The following is a 21,903-nucleotide window of genomic DNA, read 5'->3' on the forward strand; positions in this document are numbered from 1 at the left end:
GTACTGTTTGAGAGAAAAGGACAAATTTACATGTTTGATTAAACAAGTTAAGAGAATTATTCTTGAACTTTTATATGATGATAACGTGGCAGTAAAGTCATGAAAAATGGGACTAACAAGACATCAAGACTTAAAATCACAAAACTCTCAGGAGCTTTGTGATAATGTGAAATACTTACAAGGCAGGCATCTTCCATTCTGTTTCTTCAGCTTAAACAGTCACTACTCTGTATTTATTTTCCAGGTAGCCTGCCTTAGTAATATTGTTAATGCAAAACATGCATCAAAAACATGAATAAGAAGGAATAATGAAATGCAGATTGGAAACTGCCACTTGGCTTGGTAATGACCAGTGTAGAAACAACTTGTTTACCATGTGGCAAATTATAAGGCTGTACAGCTGTAACTGTAATTGGTTTAATGCAAGAGATTTTAATAAAAAAAAAATTTTACATTCGTCTACAGTAACAGTTACAGAGAGCAAACAGTTACTTCCTTCTATTTGCACAGAATGGAGGATGAGCAAAGAAGCAAAGAACAGAAAGTGAGAGAATCCACGGAGAAGAACAGAACATCCTAATGCTTTTTCCTTTATCCCAAGTTTGCAAATCCACTCCTTACTAGAATCATGTTACCTTACCACAAGAAACAGGCCGTTAGACCAAAGCTAGGAGGACCATGCACTCTTCTTCCTTGCAAATGTAAGGTGAATGAGAACAATTGTGTTAAATGATAATGGAGAATTTTCAAGTACTGCACCTTCTCATATGCTCCATAGAAAATTTTTCCACCCACTGCTGTGTGAAAGACACCCACAGTTAACAGGATAATCTAAATGACATACATACTTATATGTGGGAAACTGTTAGAATGAGTATTTACAAAAGTTGTCCAGCACAAAGTAAATACAGGGGAAAAAAAAGTGAAAAAAAATTTCCACTAATCTTTCAATAAAAACAATATTGAAGGTAACTTATAATCGTCTGAAACAGTCTAAAAAGGAAGAGAGAATCAAGGCAATAAAATTCTATGTTTTTTCAGTGGGAAAGCACTGGAACATAGAACACATCTGATTCCTAACAAAGGAACAAAACCCACCAATGCAGCTGGGAAATAAGAACAGGAACCTCTAAGCCATAGTATTTTCTCTGCAGTTCACAAGACCTCCTGGGACTTAAGGGCTGAAGCCTCTTATACTGCTTCTATAGAGGATTTTCTCCCTCTCAGAAGTAGCTCTACTAGGAACTCTGAAGTTCTTCAAAACTTTTGTTTGCTCTTTAGATTTCCCCCTCAAACACTCAAACACATACAAATGCCTAAGTGCGCTCTAACTCTCATAACTTACTGTATAATGGAGCCGATTTACAGCATTCTGAAATAAACAGTCCCATCATGTTTTATTTATTGACATTTATAAAGCTTCCTGGAAGAGAAACACATATATATTAAGTTCTATGTAATTAAAGGAAGAAAAAAAATGCACAAAGGAATCATACAAATCTGGTTAGTTAGTATATTCAGGGGATGGTGATCAGCATGAAACCATTTGTAGTTTACAACAGGTAAGCCACAATTTTAGAAAGCTAAACATTTCTTTGTGCTTCAGCTCACCAAAAAGCAATTTTATTTTGAAGCAGCTGCATATCCTTAAGATAGACATGATTGCAAGAACAGGAGAGACTGCACAAACACCACCTGATTTCAGTCTTCTTTATAAATGTTACAGAAGAAAAGGGTACCATTCTGGTCCAGTAGTTCAAATGAAGATGTGTATCTGAAATACCTAACTGAAATAGTCTCAGCAGAGGTAATTTTAAATTCTCATTACATTTATTATTTACTGTAGCATTTGCTTTGGTATACCACATGTGCCTGCTACCCTTTCAGAAATCAAAAAGTGAAATTATCTTGTCTATAATGGAGTTAAAAAAAAAAATCAAAATTCAATATGGCCAATCAAATTCCAAAGCTGAATAAAGTTTCTATGAAATATTAACATATTGGAGAAAATGGACTCAAGGTAACAGAGCAAATAAAATAAACTCTGCTAGATTTCAAGGCAACAAAAGAATTTCACTATTCAATCGCTACATAAATGAATGCAAAGATTTGTTATTATTTTCGTAGATTCTGTACAAGTTTCAGTGATTAACTTTATTTAAATATAACTCTTACAACAATATAATCTAGGATCTTAATGAAATGAAAAGTAAACATTGACAGTTCTAATATAGAACTTGCACAATAATTATCTTAACACTGACTAAACAAGGAATGGCATGTAAAAAGGTTTAGATACATTTTCAGATGAGGACATCCCAGATTCCCTATTTTTGTAAGATGAATTTTATCCTTCAGTATGCAACTTAATCCTTTATCTGCCACACGAAGTGTACAATTTATCACAGCAAAATTTACAGAATAATTGACTTCGGCCTTGGTCTTACAAAGACCTATTTACACATTTGGGATAAGTAACCATTTTTCTTACTTTTAAGTTCTATACATATGTTCAAGCTTTAAACTGATATTTGAATCTACAAAATCCTACAAGACAAAAAAAGTCTCTTAAATATACATCTTAGACCCATTACAGTATACTATCTGTATATAGGTGAACCTATCTTTTGCTAAGTTCTCCACTGATGACTATGCACCACATGGACACTTGTAGAAAATGAAACACATGTTCCGACAGTTAACTCTTTGGTGCTGGTGGGTTTGATTGCTGAAAGCAGCTATTAGGCTGGGGGGGGGACGCGGGGGCAGGGGGGACAAAACCAAATTCGAGAGATTAACATGCTTCAAACTGCTCCAAAATGTGATCAATCCTGTAAGTAAGAGACATGTCTTAATATAAGTAGCTGTAACAAATTCTGTGTTGGAAAACTGCAGTTACTCAATAGTCACACTTCCACATGCTCACTGCCACATTCTTTAGAATTTGTACCATTCATTTAACATCTCAAATAAGATCAATTTTGGCTGGAAATAATTTTTTTTTGAAATTATGGTTCTTGAAGGTCTGCTGCTAACAGCTAATCACTTTAATGGAAAAACAGACCTCAACATCAAAGAGTTAATGTTGCACATGCATAACTGAAACGACTCTGAGTAAGACTAAGGTTTATAAATCCTTCAGTTTGTCTTGCAGCTCTACCAACAATATAGATTTTTCCCCCCCACTCTGAAATCTAACCCACAACCAAAATGAATACCTGCTATAAAGAGGGCAGTTATTCATGCGATCATTAGAATTTCCAAAGCACTGGTTAGTTCATAATCAAAAGAAAAACAAAGTACAATTGCAAACAAGTACACAACTTTTTACAAAAAGGCCTCTTTGTAGTATATTATATACAACATAGTGTTCTCATTTTTCTTAAAGTGCTACTGTCATCATATTGGCTTCAAGATCATCTATTGTTTTAGAAGGTCTTTTAGTACAGCACCAGCACTGGCATCAGGGGACACTGGCAGTGGTGTAAAAGTAGGTAAAGCATCAGAAATAGGTTTCATAAGCAGATGTCCAGAACTACTAGGAGGTGTTATAAGAGGCACTGCTGCAGATCGAGGTGCTAAAAATGGATTTGTATCTGGTCTTCTGCTGGTTCCTGAGACTGCAGAATCTGAAACATAAAAAAAAATTATATATATACACACACACTATAATAATACTTTGTCAGAAAATACTTACAAGTCTACCCAATTTCAGAGTATTTGTGATAAAACAAATTCTACAATTGTATTTTAGTTTTGCAATATGAAAATTCAATCTTTTTGCACTGGAGTGCAGACACTCATAGACTTTCATTCTCTCTACCTTTTTTCATCTTGGATCTCATCTACCGCTGCTTCCTTCACCGAACAAAACCTGTGTATTCACTTCAGGCAACCAGTTACAAGACTGACTTGAAGTTTAGGGTGCTCCCAAGACCTGGCATCCATATTGTGCTTGTTGGCAGCCAAAACTCAGTAAAAGTTCAGGCTATCCAGAAATTTTATACATCCCTGCAACAGGCAACATCAACTCCCTTTGCAGAGGTTTACTCTGCCCACCCATCAGGCATGAATTATCTGTCAGGTAGACTCCAGCACTACATGTAAGACATATGGGCCCTTCTGCATGTGCTGCAATGCAGCACACAGGTGGGCTTCCCATCCCATGAAGTACTGGGCTCAGCTGCCCCAGGATCAGCCCCCAAAATCCCCTGCAAATAAACAGTGTGGACAGGGAGTCATGGTTTAGTCTTGAGACAGATCCTAGTATTAGATCACTTTTCAAATTCTTAACAAATTTCTCTTTTGATAAAAAAATTTGTTCCTAAACTGCTTTTTTTTTTTTTTAAATCTAATCAAATCAACTCACCCCTCCTTACCTTCCCCCATCAAATTCTCTTTCAGCTCCAGATTTAACTTGTTTTCCAAGGCCGAGGTCCATATACTAGACATATAACAGAAATTAAACGGACATTCCCATCTAATATTCGTTGGTTGGATCAGTGATTTTGTCCAGGTTTTTTGTTTTTAAAAAAAAGATCTTCCATCATGTAAACGTTTTAATTCTCACAGATGTCTTCTTGTGTGGATACGATACTGACATCTGTATCCACCACTTAAAAAATGCTACCATATGTTTTATTTCCAGTAACCAAAAACTTAAAACACCCAAACAATTAAAGGGATATATACAGTGGGTGCTAGTTTTACAAGCCAGCAATCTAGCTCCTGAATGGATGAAAGGATCCAAGAACTTAGTTTTCCAGACAAGAAAATTGGGCTTTTGCCAAGTAAAACAGGTACTCTACCTATATTACCACTACATTACAAGGAAGAGTAAAAAGAAACTTTAATTAAAAAAAAAAAAAAAAAAACCCACTGCTTTCAGAGATAAGTTGGTATTTTACACGAGACATTTTTGCTTTATACCATCCAACTACTTTAAGCCAAATGGGTATTTTTTAAGATATCTATCTATATCAGCTTACAGATGTTAAAATTTTCAGTTGAAACAAGCTTCTGCAAATCAACAGGACGGTATTAAGGTGAACATTTAAAGGCACATAAAATTAAGTACAAACTGTACCAATTAAACTAAAATTTGGATCTTATGTTACTCAGAAACAAGTGCACAATTCCTTATAGGATCAGAAGTAGAACCAAAAATCATTAATTTCCACATAAGTAATTTAAGCATAACTGTTCTTTGCCTTAAAAAAAGTTAAAGACTCTAGGCACAGCTTAGAAACAGATTCCAAATCAGGCTATGTACTTATCTCATTTCAGTCCTCTCCAAGTGAGCAGGTTCTATATTTCAGAGAGGCACTACAATGTTGCCATTACTTGTAATCTTCACTCAATGAGACCCAGGCTGATCAACAGGGATGCTGAAAATCAGGACTGGGTGCACTGGTACACTGTATGGAGAAGTCTGCACAGCATCTGTTGTGATCTAACAGGCACTGTGAAAGCCTCTCTATATCGAGGGAGTATGTTCATTTCAAACTTCTGTTTTGGGGGTTTAGGAAGCAGGGAAAGAGAAAGGAAAAAGAAAAGAAATGGGAAAAAAAAAAGAGAGAAAGAAGAGAGAAGAAAATGGTGGTAGTGCAGAATCAAGTTTATCGTTCTCAGGTGAGGAAGCACAGAATCATTTAAATCCCTTTCAAAATTCCACCTCATTTATGTTCCATGTAAATTTTCAAATTCTCCTTCAAATGTTACCTTGTATTTGACTGCTGGATGGAAGACCACTAGTTTTACCAGTTCCTGCTGCTCCTAAAGGTTTCATATTGTGAACGGAGAGCTTTGGTGGAGGAAGGGTTGGGCAAGACTCTGTTTCAAGGAATTTCACAAACAATTCTGAAAAAGACTACAAGAGATTACCAGTTAATATATTTTTACCTATTTTTCAACAGAGCATCAGTAAGTAAAAAAAGCTATCAACAGGCTCCAAAGTGTTTTGTACCAGTACTTATAGTGTGGCAAAAATGAAACACTTTCAAAATGTGAAGTTTTTGCTTTCTCAGTGAATGGCATCTATGTGTAACTGATAAACCTCAGAGATAACAACAAAACCATGGTGGAAGTATGTGTTGATTGTTTCAAGATCAATTTCAAACCAATTGTTTCAAGAATCCCATGCGGCAACTGACATTGTATTTCCTGTGTCCATGCTCAAGGAAAAAACATCCCCACCAAACATTTAATTAAAACATCAATTTCTTTTAAAACCCTTTCTTGTATTTGACAAAAGCATCTTGAATAAAGGAAACATGGACTGCTTAAGGTGTCAGTGGCAGAACATAATATTTTGCTTAGAAGAGCTGATGCTGTACATACAAAAGCATTAATTTTCTTCTTTTATGTCCGCAGTTAATAAAACCACAATCCTTTAGTGGCCTAAACATCTGCATTATTTTAGTGAGCAAAAAATGAACCCATATTCTTACAGTTCAAGATGATTTACAGGAGTCAATTCTCCAAACCCCTTTTCTAGCTTAATGAGCAAAAAACCAAAGTTCATCCAAACTACCCAATTCCTCAGTGCCTGAATACATTATTTAGTGGGGTACAAAATGGAAAGTTCTATAGATTAACTGCTTCCATGGACCACGTGATCAGAACTGCTGCTTTAGGAAGCTTACAATATGAACTTTATATGCTTTATGTAAGAGGCACTAGCTGAGAAAGCTTTTCAAGTGAAATTTAAAAGACAAATGGGAACACAGTCAACAAAATACGTTATGGTCTTCTGTACTGTTGACTATTGAAGACTTCCAGATTCCTACATGTATTTGGCCTCTAGCACTGTTATTTGCAAGATAAAATCCCTACCAGAGAAAATCAGTGATCTCTGCAGCCAATGGAACAGTAATCAGATTTTGATATTAGCCCAGCATTTAGGACTCTATAATTTTCATCAATGCCTACATACTTAGTGGGGGGAAAAAAAAAAAATCCATGTCAAACTAATTGTACAAAGCAAACAAATGATACAAATGATAGTAGCATCAGGAAATTAAGTTCAATATAATGATGAACCAAATATCCAGCATTCATATGCAATTTCCCCAATTCTTCCACTCAAACACAGAGAATGCATGATTAATCCTTACACTATTAAAAATGGACTGTTGAGTTGGTCTCAAAGGTGTACTAGGGACACTCTTTGACCCAGCTCCTCCTCCACCAAGCCAGCTAGTCACCCATCTGGTAACTCCTCGTTGGTCTTCAGATAACAACTAGAAAGTTAAAAAAAAAATTAGCACAACAAAAATAGAAGAACAGATAAAATATAATGAGCATGATGTTGCCTTTTTTATTCACAATAACTGATGTGGAAATACCACAGAATCCAATGGATAAACAAACAACCTTTAATTGTTGGCAAAACTTTATTCTCTGCCTCTCTGAAAAACTAGGAGTCTGAAGTCCTGACTCTTTCTTTAAAAAAATAAAACACATTCTTCACATACCTAGTGGCACATGTAAAATTGGCTTACTGTTCTATAACTGCCATATTACAGCTATTATACACAACAGCACAAAGTTAAATCCTTTCCTTTCTGTGCATTAACATTCCCTCAGCAAAATGAAATCTTCAGGTATTCTATTAAAATACAGTTATTATAAGATTTCATTAAGATCAGCATGTCCCATATAAGAAAATTAATTCAGATGAGAGAACAAAAAATACTTTCCACACAGGAAGTGCAGGGACTGTCACATTTAGTTTAGCAGCAAATCATTCTATTTTCTTTTAAGCATATCACAAATGAAAAAGGAAGCCTGGTTTTCACTAAAGTATTACCTGATCAAGTTCTTCCTTTTTTATTCCCAAGATACTTCCCATTAACCTTAATACTTCAGGACGCTTATTTTTTGGAGTATGAAAGTGTCCAACAAAGAGATTTCTCATCAAGAGCCTATAGGACAGAGAAAGTTTGTTATACAGTCTGCTCTTACATAACAGTTGATACAGAAGTATGGATGTCTAAACCCTGATGCATTTGCTCCCTATACTTTTTCCTAATTTATGATAATCAAAATGAACAACCCAATACAAGGAACTAAAAGGGAACCTTGCCAATGATTTTTCCCTCCAAGCTAAAGCATTTCTTACACAGCAAGCAACAATGTGGACAATTTTGAAAATATTGTAGTAAATCAAAACCAAATTGTACGTGAGCAAGTTTTGATGCAAATGCTACAAACTAGGAAAATGTTTATTCTAATATCTTGACTCAGGAGAGCATTTAAACAGGTACTTGTGCATGGTACCAAATGAAGGCTTAAGGAAGGGGGCAGGGAATCCATTTGCCTATTCTACTTTCAATTCTGACAGGGAGAGAGATGAGAAAGATCAAGCAAGAGAAATCAAATGTGCACAATGTCCAGGTGTTGCTCACGGTGTGAAAGGGCTTGCTGTTCATACCTTAGACACATTACAGCAGATTTTCACTAATAGCTTTTCCCTCCATCTGCAGAGGCCACGCTATTGAAATGTAATTCTATTGAAGAAACATGTTGGTAGTCCAAATTTATATACACGCAGGTTTTTAATCATCAAAATTAATATTTACAACCACTGAAGAACTGAAAAATGTCAAAGTAATCAAAGTATAATTAAAAGATTACATACAGAAGCCCAGTTCTACACTACTCTTATGACTGTAACGGTCTTATCTCTGCACATGATAAGGAAAAAAGAACAAAAATGTACACCAATAGAACAAAAGACTTACTTGTCCACTTTTCCTTCTGTGCTGTTGATAAGATTAATTAGTTTATTTTGTACATCTTCTAGCATTTCTCTTCTGATCTCACCTATAAAATGTGATTTCAAAACAAAGGAACAAAAATGGAGGACTTGGTTTCAAAACATTATTATACATACTTATGTTTCAAAATAAAAATGTTTAATTTTTTTAAATATTGTTATGGTCCACCTTTTATAAAATCAATTTCTCTACCATTCTAAAATGTCACTAACACAAATTACTTGCTAGCTCACATACAGAATATGCTAATTACCCCAACATTCTGTGTCAGTAACGCAGACTTCCTCTGACCTCCCCAACTCATAAAAACAGCCTTTTAAAATAAAGCTCATAATAAAGGGAAAAATCCCATTTCCTAAAGGTTTTACTTGCCAAAAAAATTTTACAACCTTTCTGTTGTAAGGAAGCAAGATCCAAACTTTTCTCTTTATAAGACTCAGCTACGTTAGAAACTGAATAAAAGTATCTGATGTTTAGGTCTACACAAGGCTGCAAAAAGTATAGAGTAAAAAATGCTGGGGGGGGGGGGGGGGGAGCTCATCTCACTTAAATCCCCAAATACAAGAAACAAAGAACATTGCCAGCAAAATGTTCTCAGACAAGAAAAAAAAAATATTTACAAGGTACAAAGAATTTTTTGTTAAACAGGTGATTTTGTCTCACAACAGCTAAGATGAAAATTTTCACCAAATTGGGGTTCTGCAAGATACAACCTTCCAGGTTACTTTTTTCCTAATAAAAGTACAAGTAAGTTTTGGCGTGTGATAAAGACTTAAGAGATGCATTAGAACATGGGCCTTCTATGTGAAGACCGCTTATACCCTGAAGTTATATTAGCAGAGACAATGCGTTTTTCCTCCCATCCCACCGAAAGGCTGAATGGTTGTCTTCACATCCTAAAGAAAAAGTGACCATCACCTTAATTTTCCTACCAATTTAATCTCTCTCGGGCTCATATTTTTGCTTCATAAAAACAAAAAACAAAAGGTACACATTTTAGAAACAGTCTATAAGACAAATACAATAAAAGCCTCAACATATCTGAAGGAATAATGGGATATTTTAGAATTCTTAAAAAAAACCCACCACACCACCACCAACAAAACCCCAAACTTTATTTTGCTTCAGAGAAGATAGAGACAAGGGAAGAAAAGTGACCTTTATAAACTTGCATACCTTTCAAATCATCTGGGATGTATGAAAAACACTCTAGTTTTCACATGACTTCTTAATCTTTGATAAATGCAGGCCACAACTATGTTGACACAGCGTGGCTCTCAATTAACACTAATGACTCCATGACAACCCCCTCAGGGTTTTGGTACACATCAAAGGACTAGGCTGTGGAACAGATACAACCTAATGGGTCCTCTTCAAAGACTCCACATCTTTATAAATATTTTACCTCATAAACATGAATTTTAGAGAGTACGGAGCAGAAAAAATTACACAGTGTCAGGCTGGGAAAATTCTTATTCAAGGAGCATCAGGATTAAGCTCCTTATTCAAAGGAAGTTAAGAAACAAACAAAATTACAGATACTGTACTACAACATATCTTGTAACAACTACACCCATCTGCACTGAAACTCGTTCCAACAATGCGACTGCTCTTTAGCACTCCTTGCTCTCAAAATGCCAGAGTGAGGTACTGGAGAATTAATCCACGTTTTAAGATTTAAAATTATTGAAAACTAGTTATTTTGTAAATGTAGCTAAACAGGACCCCTAAAGCCAGAGGGAAAATAATTGTAATATATTTATGGAATGATAACAGTAGTAGGAGCACACAAGCAAGCTGATTTATTATTTGGGTCTTCCACAGAGCAAAAGGGAAGAAAAAAGTTAAACTCCTAATACCACAAAAAGATAAACAGCCTCTAAAAATATGCTTCAAGTAATTCTCATGTTGTTGCTATTATATACACAGCAAGACAACAGCAAGTTTCCGTTGCAATTTTTATTCACATAATGAATTTTAAAATAAATCTATTGATAATTTTAAAGTGAAATGTTACTGCTAAGCATTTTCTATTACTTCTGACAGAATGCTTTAGATTGAAGAGGATCAACTTTTAATGACAACTACATAGCTACGTTCATCCACACAGTGACTACACAGCTTATATTTTTTAAAATGGAGTATTTCCTTCTAAAACAGAATTTCACAGCTGAGAAGGACTTAAACATTTACTTTGTGCGTGTGTGTGTAAAAAGACTGAATAACAAAAAATACCCAAGCCAAAATTCAGCACGGACTGCTGTAAACCAAACATTTACAACAGTCTCCAATAATTTGTTAACCATTTATTGCAATCCAGAAAAGTGCATCTGGTACATCTTATACTTTTCCATTAAAATCACTTTGCCTGCCAAAAAAATCCATAAAGAAATCCTTCAAAAGAGTTGGCCAGCAAAACTGTGTCTGGGAATGTATTTGGCCGATTTTCAATAAGACATTATATGTTTTCTTGTGTAAACAGACAAAACGGAGTGGTCTCCTTTTTCAATAAAAAATATGATTTATACTACAATAACATTAAAGTGCTGCATTCTTTATTCAATGAGCTCTTAATTTTTTTTTTTTTAAAACTAGTTCACTTGCCAATACAACACAGCTTGATAAAATACTGAGATCCAGTTTTCTCTCAAAGTTCAAACTTACTAACACATTCCCCCTCCTGCTTTGATATGCTATCAAAATGCACCATAACCGCAGAGCTCCCCATTCCATACAGTGTCATATTTGCCTATGCAAAAGTTAATTTTGATTCAGGATGTTTGAAAATTTTTGCTGTGAATATCTGTAGCGAGATAGAGAATTACAGATCATCCGATTCAAAAAAAAAAAGAAAGAAAAAAAAAAGCAGTAACTAGTCACACATTCATATAGCAGATTGAAATTTAGATTGTAAGATTGAGACTATGAATTCAGGGAACACTCCTATGATGTCCATAGGATGGCAAACTGCACTTGAGTAAACACTCATTCAGTTATGTAGTAAAGGTCACAACATTACAATTTTGTAGAGTTCTTGCTGAACCAGTTGAGGATTTTCAAATGACTTTTCTCACTACTTATCCAGTCCAAGCAAATCTGCTTGAAAGTACGTGCACACGTATTTATGTATGTTTATATATACATATATACGTATACATACATCAAGAGGAAGACTAACCGTAATTTAAAAATTAATAGCAATAATTAGTTGAATATGTTAGAGCAAAAAGAGTTACCATTGCATCCAGCAGAAATGATGTTCCAGGCATCTCCTCCCAGCAAGCCCTAATAAAGGATGTTCACCCCAAAATTTCCCACAGACATGGGACAATGAACATGAAGTAACAGCTGCTGGGTAACTGCAGAGAAAGAGCAAATCCCTGCTCTTCGAACCTCCTTTAGAGAGCCCCCCCTCAAACTTCAGGGACAAGTCAGATGTTTTCCTCCAGCTTTAGATTTACCCCATGTGCTCAGTGAAAGCATAACAGAAGATGCTGCAGTAATAACGAAATATGGTGACCCACAGAAATAAAGAGGGAAAGACAAAGTAGAAAGGGTTGGGAAAAATAGGGGGAGAAGGCACCACATAGGGAGAGAGAGAGAGAAAAAAAAAAAAAAAGCCTAACATTCCCTCAGTGCTCAGTACTGTTCGTGACACCCATTTATATCACACAACTGTCATACATCTAGACACAAAGAAGTAACTTTCACTTTCAGTTCAAGGAAACTTTGCAGGCAAAATTACAGGTCAGGGCTGAGCTGTAACTACAGTAACCCAGCAAAACTATCATTATTATTCTCTCATAAAAGAGAATTTTGTTAAGTTTCTAGAAATATTACATTGTCCCCTCACTTGCTTGGAATATTGTGAGGATAGATGAAAAAAAAGGCAGTTACCTTCTTTCTTAAGCTCCTCAATCTGTTCCTCTTTGAAGTCGAGTTGCTCAGTAAGCCTTGATGCTGCATCCAGGGCAGCATTTGCCTCTCCTAAACTTTCCTGAAAAGAGGGCATGAAATGGACAAAATGAGAAGCAAGGAAGATCACTATCACAACTACGTCAATGCGACATAAATCAGACATGACAGATGCAGAGACTTCCATCACTTATACTTTAAGGTAACTGGACTTTAAACATCCTCAGAAAATGCATGTTCAGTGGAGGAATGCTGCCTTCCTGGCCTTTTAGTCCTCTCCCTTCCAGAGAAAAAGAGACCAACGACTTAACTTCCTATAGTCTTAAGATAACAACATTCAACACAGTATTAAAAAAAAAAAAGAAAGAAAAAAAAGAAAAATCAAAATCAAAATCGACAAAGAATTAGCATTCAATTTCAGAGAGTATTACTCAGCCCACCTGCAGTGATACAACTTCTTCTTCTAACTTCTCAGCTTTTTTCTTCCATTCTGAAGTCTGTTTTTGGTGTTTTTCTAGCTCTGCTGAATACATGGCTTTTTCTTCTAAATGATCAGAAAAAATACAAAATTCAAAGAGTTCTTAGGTCATAATATTTAATTCTCTGTGTTTAGGGATATACAGTTGTAAAACCTCAGAATTATCACATGCAGACTTAATGAGGTAGAGGTGAAATTCTAGTCTCATAAATGGGATACTGACCATTAGCTTTCATGGAGTCAGAATTTTACTAAAGTTTGGTTTAAAGACAAAAGATTCTGAAAATTAAGCCATCTAGAAGAAAACCAAGTAACTAACATTTGAAAAGCACCAAAATACCATAACTATCCCATCTGAAAAATGCTTGTTGTGATCTTTAATTTCAGTATTTCATGACAAAACTTACCCTGTTGGAATTGCTCTAGTACCATCTGCAGGTTGGCCAGTGATAGTGCATACTGTTTCACTTGGTCCTGTGAGATAGTCAGCTGTAGCATAGTTTCATCTCTCTGCTTGGAAACCAGGTTTAATTGTTCTTGTAAAGATTCAACCTGCAGACTAGCTTGATGACTTCATAAAAATAAAATACATTTTTTAATGAAGAAGTTGACAGAAATCATCACAGAGAAACTTAAATTCTGCAGCAAGATTAACCTACCTTTAATTTTAGCTCAATTTATAAAAATGAAGGCAAACATTTTTTCTGATTCTTCATATAAAAAACACCATCACATTTTAAATAAGTTTGGTAATTTCAGCAATCAGAAAATAGGAACCACTTTTGCTTGAAGTGCATTAGAAAAGGAAAAAACAATTTTTGTTTGGGTTGCTCACTTGGGTTGCTTACTTTAAGGATACTTGCACAAAAATAGAACCCACATCTTGCTAATTTCTATCAATTTTTACTTGTTAAGCCAGTCTACAAGAATTTGGTATATCTTGCTCCATACTGACTAATGAATACCCCATTTATCTTTCCATTATACAAAAAGATTATGAATCTCATTTACTTCTGTGTCAGTCTTATTTTAAGGAGTCTGTTTCAACAATGCACACCAGGTGGGAAATAGGTTGTATTTGCTGAAAGGTATTTGACAAGTATTTTTGATGAAGAATTTGGAAACATTCTAATGAATATTTTTACAAAATCTTCTCCCAACTCTTCCATTTTTTCCCCACAATTTCCTACAACAATTTCTGCTCATCTCAAATCTATTTGTTGAGACTGTTATAAGCAAAACGCATCTTCAGCGCTTAAAGAAAGATTGCAACTACGCTTTTTTTTTTTGATTAAAACACTCGTTCATTTGGACAACTATAATAAAATAGAAAAAGAATTCTTATGCTCAAAGCAACCAACATTCCTTTAAAGCAACTAAAACAAAGTCAAGATAGGCATTGAGTAATTTTAATTCTCCAGATTTCATTATTCTAGCTGAAAAGTATGTTTACGGCAGATAAGTAGAAAAAAATGGCTTTAGTGTCCCAGATTCTGCTGCCCATGAAAACCTCAGTGTATCTTGCTTTGTTTAAAAAAAAAAAAGTTTACAGCATTGTGCACTGTCTATGCTATTAGGCATAAAATAAGGATGTGTAATTGTTTCAAAAGCAGTAAACAAAGCATCACAGGCACATCCAAGTGTATAAGATTCTTTTACAGTGAATGAAGCCTTGACTGTAAAGTCAATTAAGTCCGTCTTCCATGCTATCTAGTGCATTTGACAGACAAACAAATTGATAGGCTGCGGGATTTGTATCGTTTATGGTTTTGAGCACTGTTGAAGAGCTGAGATTTCTATAGCTGCTTCAAAAAGGACAAATACTCTTTTAGCCAAACACATCAAATCACCTTCCTGATTTAGAATAACAACAATTTATATCTTTTTCTCTTCTCAAGTGCTCAGCATGTTCTAGAATGCTAATTCAATAAAATAAAGCTGTCAGCACCACTCTAGCTAACCGTAATTTTTACAGATAATGCCACTGCTAGATAGATGAAAAGACTACCTGGCATTCTCCACCGCAGTAGATGAGGACACCAGTTTTTCTTCCAAAACCAAAACTTTCTTTCTTAGTTTGGCCTCTCTGTCTTCCGCAGCTAAAGCTTCATGTGTGTAGGAGTCCTCCATTTCTAAAAGGTGATTACGCAGCCTGTCCAATTCCTGATTTAGGCGCTGCTCTTTCTCACGCAAATGCTGCATCTGTGTAGAACATATCTTAAGCTGCTTGTAGTAACACCTCTCATAAAAGTAACATAAGCAAAAATAAAATAGTTCCTTTGAAGTAAATTGCACATATCGATTATAAATGCTTTTTATAAGTTAGTGCTACCAAAAATCACTCATATAACAGAATATTATATATGCATTTTCTTATTCATTTTTCTTTTATTTTTTGCAAGTTATTTGGTGCTGTACCTCACTCTGCAGGGCACTGCTCTCCATTTGCTTCTGTTTGAGTGCCACCATTACTTGGTCCCTCTCTTGCTGAAAAGTAACAGCTTTTTCCTGCATTGATTTAACTTCATTTAACAGTTGATTCAGCTCCCCTGTCTTGCCCTGTTGAAGAAGCAAACAAGCATTTAAAATGTGACAAATGGTTCTACCAAAGGAGAGGCAGTCTCTGTCCAAAAGAACTTACTCTAAAGATGATACTGATGTACTAAGGGCAGGACCCATAGCCCTACGGCACAAAAGCACATTCAGAAAAAATATTATTTTGAAGTTATTTCACTCACACATTAATGGACAAACAAAAAGTTATTCCTAAAGACACTACAGAGATACACCGTCTTAACTGATTGCAGTGAACAAACAATATCTATCAGCCTTTTGCATTTCAGACACTTGTATACTTGAAAATTTCAATTTTTCCTCAGTGTTTGCAATCTATTCTTTGTAATATGCTTATTAGGCCGTGCACATGTGAAGCAGCAGCCTAGGCAAGTCAGCTTGTCCTGGTTTAAGAAGACTAAAAATACAAAGAAATCCCAAGAATAAAAAGACGACCTCACCCCAAAAGATTAACCTTTAATGAATCAGTGCAACGTCCACCACCTGTTCAGATGTCAAATTTCAATGAATAATTTTATCATTTATGTGCAATTTGCTACAACTTTACATTAACACATAAAGGAGAAGCTTGAGTATGTCAGTTAGCTAAAATTCACATGTACACCTCCCAAATAAACCGATGCATTTTCAATTATCTGAAACTTCTCAGTTTGCTTTATTATGTTTCATAAGTTGTTTTGAAAGCAGTTATTTTTACTAAATATGTAGGAAAAAAGTAAAGCAACCTTTGTTTTCACCATTAATACTCAGAAGTCTCAATTTTTTAATTTTTTTTTTACTAATCAAACTAAGTACAGTGAAATTCTTTTGGCAGTAAAACTGCAATAAAATGGTAGCTTCCTTTTATGCCGATCTGCTTCGCGTATGTGGTGCATCTTCTGACACAGACACACAGAAAATACAAAACTATAGTTGAATACTATCTTTCACAGTTCTCCATGACCAACACAGTGTGTGGAATGGGAAGTTCTCCAATTTGTGCAAGAAGAATATCCAGCCACATGTTCCCTGCTTGTGAAATCGAAAGTCTAAGTTGCCAGCAGAAAGCTCTGCAGGCCACAGACATGCAACACACCTGGAGTACCTATCCAGCATGGATTTGTAAATTATCAGTACATTTTATATGGGCATGACTGATAAACACAAACTCCTAATGATAATTTATAGCCATTTTTCACAACATAACCATACTTTAAGACAATAAAGCTCTCCTCATTGTAACCCTATAGTATTTATTTAGAACAGGATAGGAAAAAAAGCAACTGTGAGCAGAGTTAACCATCTGTCTTAAAGTTTCCTAAGTAACTTTGCACAAAAAAAATTCCTAAATTTTCCACCTCCATCTCAAAGATGAGACTTCCAACTTGCTAATTAAAAAAGACATACATTCTTAAAAATAATGATTTTTTTGCTTTTCCAAGTACATTACATTGCAGGTTTATTTGGTAAAGTAGTTTGAAAATGCTCCAAAGAGATGCCAAATTTTACATTATAGTGGGCAGAAAAATGAATGCCAGGTTATTTTATAATGGTTTACATAAATACTAATGTTGCTTCTGATCCGAGAGTAGTAACATTGGAAAATGAAGAGGGATGTGAGAACCATAGGGAAAACAAACACTATGTATGGAGGGGGACAATTGCGAGAGAAGACTGAGGCCTGTAAACCAGAAGCAGCAAGATGAACAGAATGGGGACCTGGACAGAAAGAGCAGAGCACAGAGAAAAGGAAAAAAAGACCTGTTTGGAAGCTATGACCAGAAAACACTGTGTCCTTAATGCAGTGTCCACATTCACCCTCAGATCCTACAAGGCAAACCAAAATAGCTACACCCTGCAGTTCTGCCCTCATGTATTTGCCAAATCTACAGAAAGACTTCTTCACTTGTACTTAACTCCTAGTTCTCAAAGGAAACGCTGATTCACACATCACTTCATTAACTCAAGTAACTGCAGTTCATACAGTTTGCTATTCACCTATGTGAGTATCATGATGCCACATAATTCTTTGCTCTTCTAAAATGGGTCTTAATCAAATTACACACACAGTAATTAATAAACCACCATAACTTTTCTCAGAACATATGCTTTGAAAAAACAAACACACACCCCCAAAATCCAAGTCTTCCAAATGTCAAATTGTAGAAAGAATCCATTAATTTAGTTTGTCCCATAGTTTTTGCAGTGGAGTTTCTCCAACCATAAAATGAAGATATATAAACCCATTCATCTCACAGGGACAAATGCTGTGAAGCAACAACCCTCAAAGGGATGTTGTGAAGCAATCACATGGAAATGACAGATACTAGAGGAAAGCATATGAGGAAATTACTTCTGCTGGCCTCGGCAAAATTTGAGCAACATACACTAAAAATAATGCGGGGTACTTAATGAACAACAGGGCCAAAGCAAACTATTAAGCAACTCTTCAGTAAATAAGCATTTTCCAAATGAATGAGAAATGTAGTTTAGGGCTCCAAAATTAACAGACAAATTTGTAAGTCATACACCTGCCAATTCTTTTCTTAAATTTGCAGCAGGAGGATTTTTGTTTTAGTGTAATACAACGAAGAATGAGAAACTGTTTTCTGGCAAGTACTTGATGTCTATATATACATGAAAATTTATTACCATGTGACTCACTTAAAAAGATATTCATAAATAAGAATACACATACCTGTTCTTTTTCTTTCAACAGTTTTTCAAAAGCAAGAGCTTTTTCTTTCATTGAGTGGGATTCAAATTCTTTCTCTTTCAGCATCATTGAAAACTGCATATTTGTCTCCTGAAGTGCTCGGAATTCTGTTTCTTTTTCCCTACACCTCGCAACTATTTTTTCATTTTCTTCTTTCAGTTTTCGAATATCCATTTCTAAAATTAGATTTCTTTCTTTAAGATTAGTCACAGCTTGTTTTAAAAGCTCATTTTCATTTTCTTTGTTACTAAGATTTTCACTCACAGAAAGTAACTGATCACTTTTAGATTTAATCAATATGTCCTTTTCCCTAAGGGACTTCTGTAAGACATCGTGTTTTTCTTTGATCTGCCTCATTTCTGAATCAGTCTCTTCATGACCCTTTCTCTCAAACTCTGATGCTGTAGCCACAGAATCAGATAATCGTTGATTGTTTTCCTGAAGAGTCCTAATAGTTGCATCTTTTTCTTGCAACTTTTTTTTCAGTTGTTCCAGTTCCTTCTGAAGGAGTTTCGATTCATCACTGAGTACTTCAGGAGCACTGTGTTGAATGCCTGAAGGCTGTGAAACAAAAGAAGAAGCTACTGTGACAGAGGGTGTTACCAAATCAAGTTTTCCCAGGAGGAGATCCTTGGTGTTATGTAGCTGTCCTATGCTGTGTTGAACTTGTGCCAACTCCTGGCTAAAACTTTTCAGCTTTTTCTCATTCTGTTCATAACTCTGAATCAAGCCATTATAATCTACCTGCAACTTCGAATTACTATCACTTTCAACTGAAATTTGTGCTTGAAGCTTGTGTAGCTCCTCTTGGAGGTGAGCTGACTCATGCTGCATGTTCTGAACTGTGGTCATTACCTGTTGTTTCCACTCTTCCATCTTCTTTACTTGTTGTTTTAATTTATCGCGCTCTTGCAAAAGTTTCTCAAACTGGTTACTGTTAACACCTCCCGACCCATTTTCAGTACCTGTACTGGATGTCTGCAAGACAGTCAGTAAGGTTTGGCATTTTTGACTTAGGGCATCTATTTCAATATCTTTTTCTCGAATGATACGGGATAAATTCTGAATAGTTTCCCTAAACATGTCTTGACTGCTATTTTCAAATCTACTAGATAACTTTTGATTCTCTTCTTGCAACCTTACCAAAGCTGCTTCTTTAGCAGCTACCATATCCATGATCTTATGGTACTCTGTTTTTAACTGACTGTTCTCTCTTGTCTTTTCACTAAGAACTGCTAGTACTTGTTCTCTTTCCATGACATAAGCTTGCAGCTGCTGCTGAAGACAAAGAACATCCTGCCTATAGGAAGCTGAGGAAATCCTGGCATTGAGAGCTTGTATTTCTAAGTCTTTCTCTTGAATGATTTGAGTGAGTTTGCCAACTTCATCTTTGGACAACTGATCAATTCGTTGACTTAGAGAAACATTCTTTTCGTTTAAAAGTTTAATCTCCATCTCCCTTTCTTTGATACCTTTTACCAGTCTTTCAATTTCAGCTTTAGATAAGTCATGTTTTTCATTTCCATTTTCTCCGTTAAGTGTCTGAACTTTGGTTTCCTGAAAGAGATCAGAGGAATCAGTTTGAATAACCCGTCTCTCTTTGTGCAATTGAGTTTTAATTTGTTCAATTGTTTTCTGTAAATTTTTTATTTCCTCATCTTTCTCCAAGGAAAGTCTTTCATGTGTGACATTCATTTGTTCACGCTGAAATTTAGACTCATCTATTTCTTTTTTTTGCTCCTGCAAAGACTGCTGAAGTTGCACTGTTTTTTGATTCTGATCTTCTATTATTTTTTTGAGAACTTCTATTTCCTCTTCAAGATTATTCTTTATCACTTTTAACTGTGTTACCTCACTTTCAAGTTCAATAATAATATCTAGAGTTTTAGGCTCAACCATGGGTAGAGACCTACTCTGCTGATCCTTAAGACGTTCAATTTCTTCTTTCAAATGATTATTTTCTTCCTTCATAACTGCAAGACTTTTGTCTTTTTCCTCTAAGTTTTGTTTTAAGACATCCTGCTTTTTTGAATCTTTAATATATTCCTCAAGTTCCTGTTGTACCTGTAAGGCTCGATTTTTAAATTTTTCAATAAATACCTCTTTTTCTTTTATGAGTTCTGTCAACTGCTTCTGTCCTCCTAAACTGGTAGTCAACATCTCTTTTGTTTCTTGGTGATCAGCTTCCATCTGCTCAATGTTCCTTTTGAGTTCTGCAATCTTAAAGTCTTGCTCCTGATTGAGTTTAACTAGGCGCTCATGTTCAAGCTGCAATGCAGTGGTATCCATATTACGTGCATTTGATAATTCCTCAATAGTTTGCTCGTACTTGCGTGCTTGTTCCAATAGCCGTTTTTCAGTCTGGTTTAATTCAGTTTCCAGTTGTCTTTTTTCCATTTTCAAAGCCTCCGTGACAGTGTCTTTTTCTAATGAAACTTTATTCTTCTCAGAAACGGCATCACTTAGCTGCTGTTTTAGTTCTTCGCAGGCTGCTATCAACACTTCATTTGCTAGTTTGAGGTCAGACATAGATTTCTCTAAGTTTTCATTTAGTTGTTTATATTCTGAAACGTTGTTCTGTAGTTTTGCAATTTCTACTTCTCTCTCTTTAAGAGCCAGATCTTGACAACTGTCGTTAGACTCCGGATTCTTTTTTTCTGTTAACTTGCTCAAGGATACAGAAAGTTCCTCCTCTCTTTCTTTTAGTCTCTGCTGCAATTCTGTAATTTCTTTTTTATTATGCAAGTTACAGTCCTGGGCTTTCCTTAATTGTTCCTGCAGATCTTTAATATTATCTTGAAGCTGCTGCTTACTTACATGCAAATCATTAAGAGCATATGAACATTGGCTTAGTTTTTCTTTATGACTATTTAACTCCTTAATAGTTTCCATCTTCTCAATTTCTAGTTTTGATACCTTCTTTCTTTCAAAATCTATGTCACATTTCAGCTGTTTCAAGACACTATCAATTTCTGTATATTGTTTTGACAGCTGTTCTTTCAGTGTAATCATATGCTAAAATGAACACAAACAAGAATTCATTAGAAGAAAAGAAGAATCAGCAGAACAATGGACTTCATTCATTTTTATCCTTTGGACAATGAAAATTTTGATTTGAAACAAAGTTCCTTACTTAAAAAAATAAGTTGGCAAGCAGTATCAAGTAATCATTGCCAAATGAATGAAAAAACAAACATCAAACATGAATAAACTGCATTTCACTAAAAAAACACCACCACCTCCACCCCCCAAAAAACCCCAGCCACCCAAACCAAGAAACACAGAAAGACGTTACGTGTCAACATTTGTCAGGGCAATTAAAGCCATTACGCAGTAAACATTCACTACTTAAAAACAGTCAGGCACTAAATCCAAATAACAAGTTACTCAACTGAATATATATCTGCATATTCTATTTAAAAAAATAAGCTCAAGCAAGAAATTTAAACACAATTGCTGGG

General features: G+C 35.3%; 1 protein-coding gene across 6 annotated transcripts in view; it reads right to left on the minus strand.

Moving 5' to 3' along the window:
* Positions 1-1,380: 1,380 nt before the first annotated feature.
* Positions 1,381-21,903, minus strand: part of TRIP11 (thyroid hormone receptor interactor 11) — a 32,506-nt gene continuing 11,983 nt past the window's right edge. For 3 of the 6 annotated variants that reach the window (XM_067296944.1, XM_013940679.2, XM_067296945.1), the window contains 11 exons: positions 18,425-21,457; positions 15,592-15,732; positions 15,182-15,375; positions 13,581-13,744; positions 13,136-13,239; positions 12,678-12,777; positions 8,745-8,826; positions 7,811-7,925; positions 7,116-7,241; positions 5,722-5,869; positions 1,381-3,629 (listed from right to left, as the gene is read on the minus strand). In XM_067296944.1, the coding sequence (XP_067153045.1) occupies positions 3,421-3,629; positions 5,722-5,869; positions 7,116-7,241; positions 7,811-7,925; positions 8,745-8,826; positions 12,678-12,777; positions 13,136-13,239; positions 13,581-13,744; positions 15,182-15,375; positions 15,592-15,732; positions 18,425-21,457 (4,416 nt within the window). In that variant the 3' untranslated portion in view covers positions 1,381-3,420. Of the gene's footprint in view, positions 3,630-4,379; positions 4,445-5,721; positions 5,870-7,115; positions 7,242-7,810; positions 7,926-8,744; positions 8,827-9,956; positions 10,122-12,677; positions 12,778-13,135; positions 13,240-13,580; positions 13,745-15,181; positions 15,376-15,591; positions 15,733-18,424; positions 21,458-21,903 lie in introns of those variants that run through there. The other 3 variants (XM_067296946.1, XM_067296943.1, XR_010884207.1) reach the window with 3 other exon arrangements.

The sequence above is a fragment of the Apteryx mantelli genome, chromosome 4 (assembly GCF_036417845.1).
Source record: "Apteryx mantelli isolate bAptMan1 chromosome 4, bAptMan1.hap1, whole genome shotgun sequence".
Taxonomy (NCBI): domain Eukaryota; kingdom Metazoa; phylum Chordata; class Aves; order Apterygiformes; family Apterygidae; genus Apteryx; species Apteryx mantelli.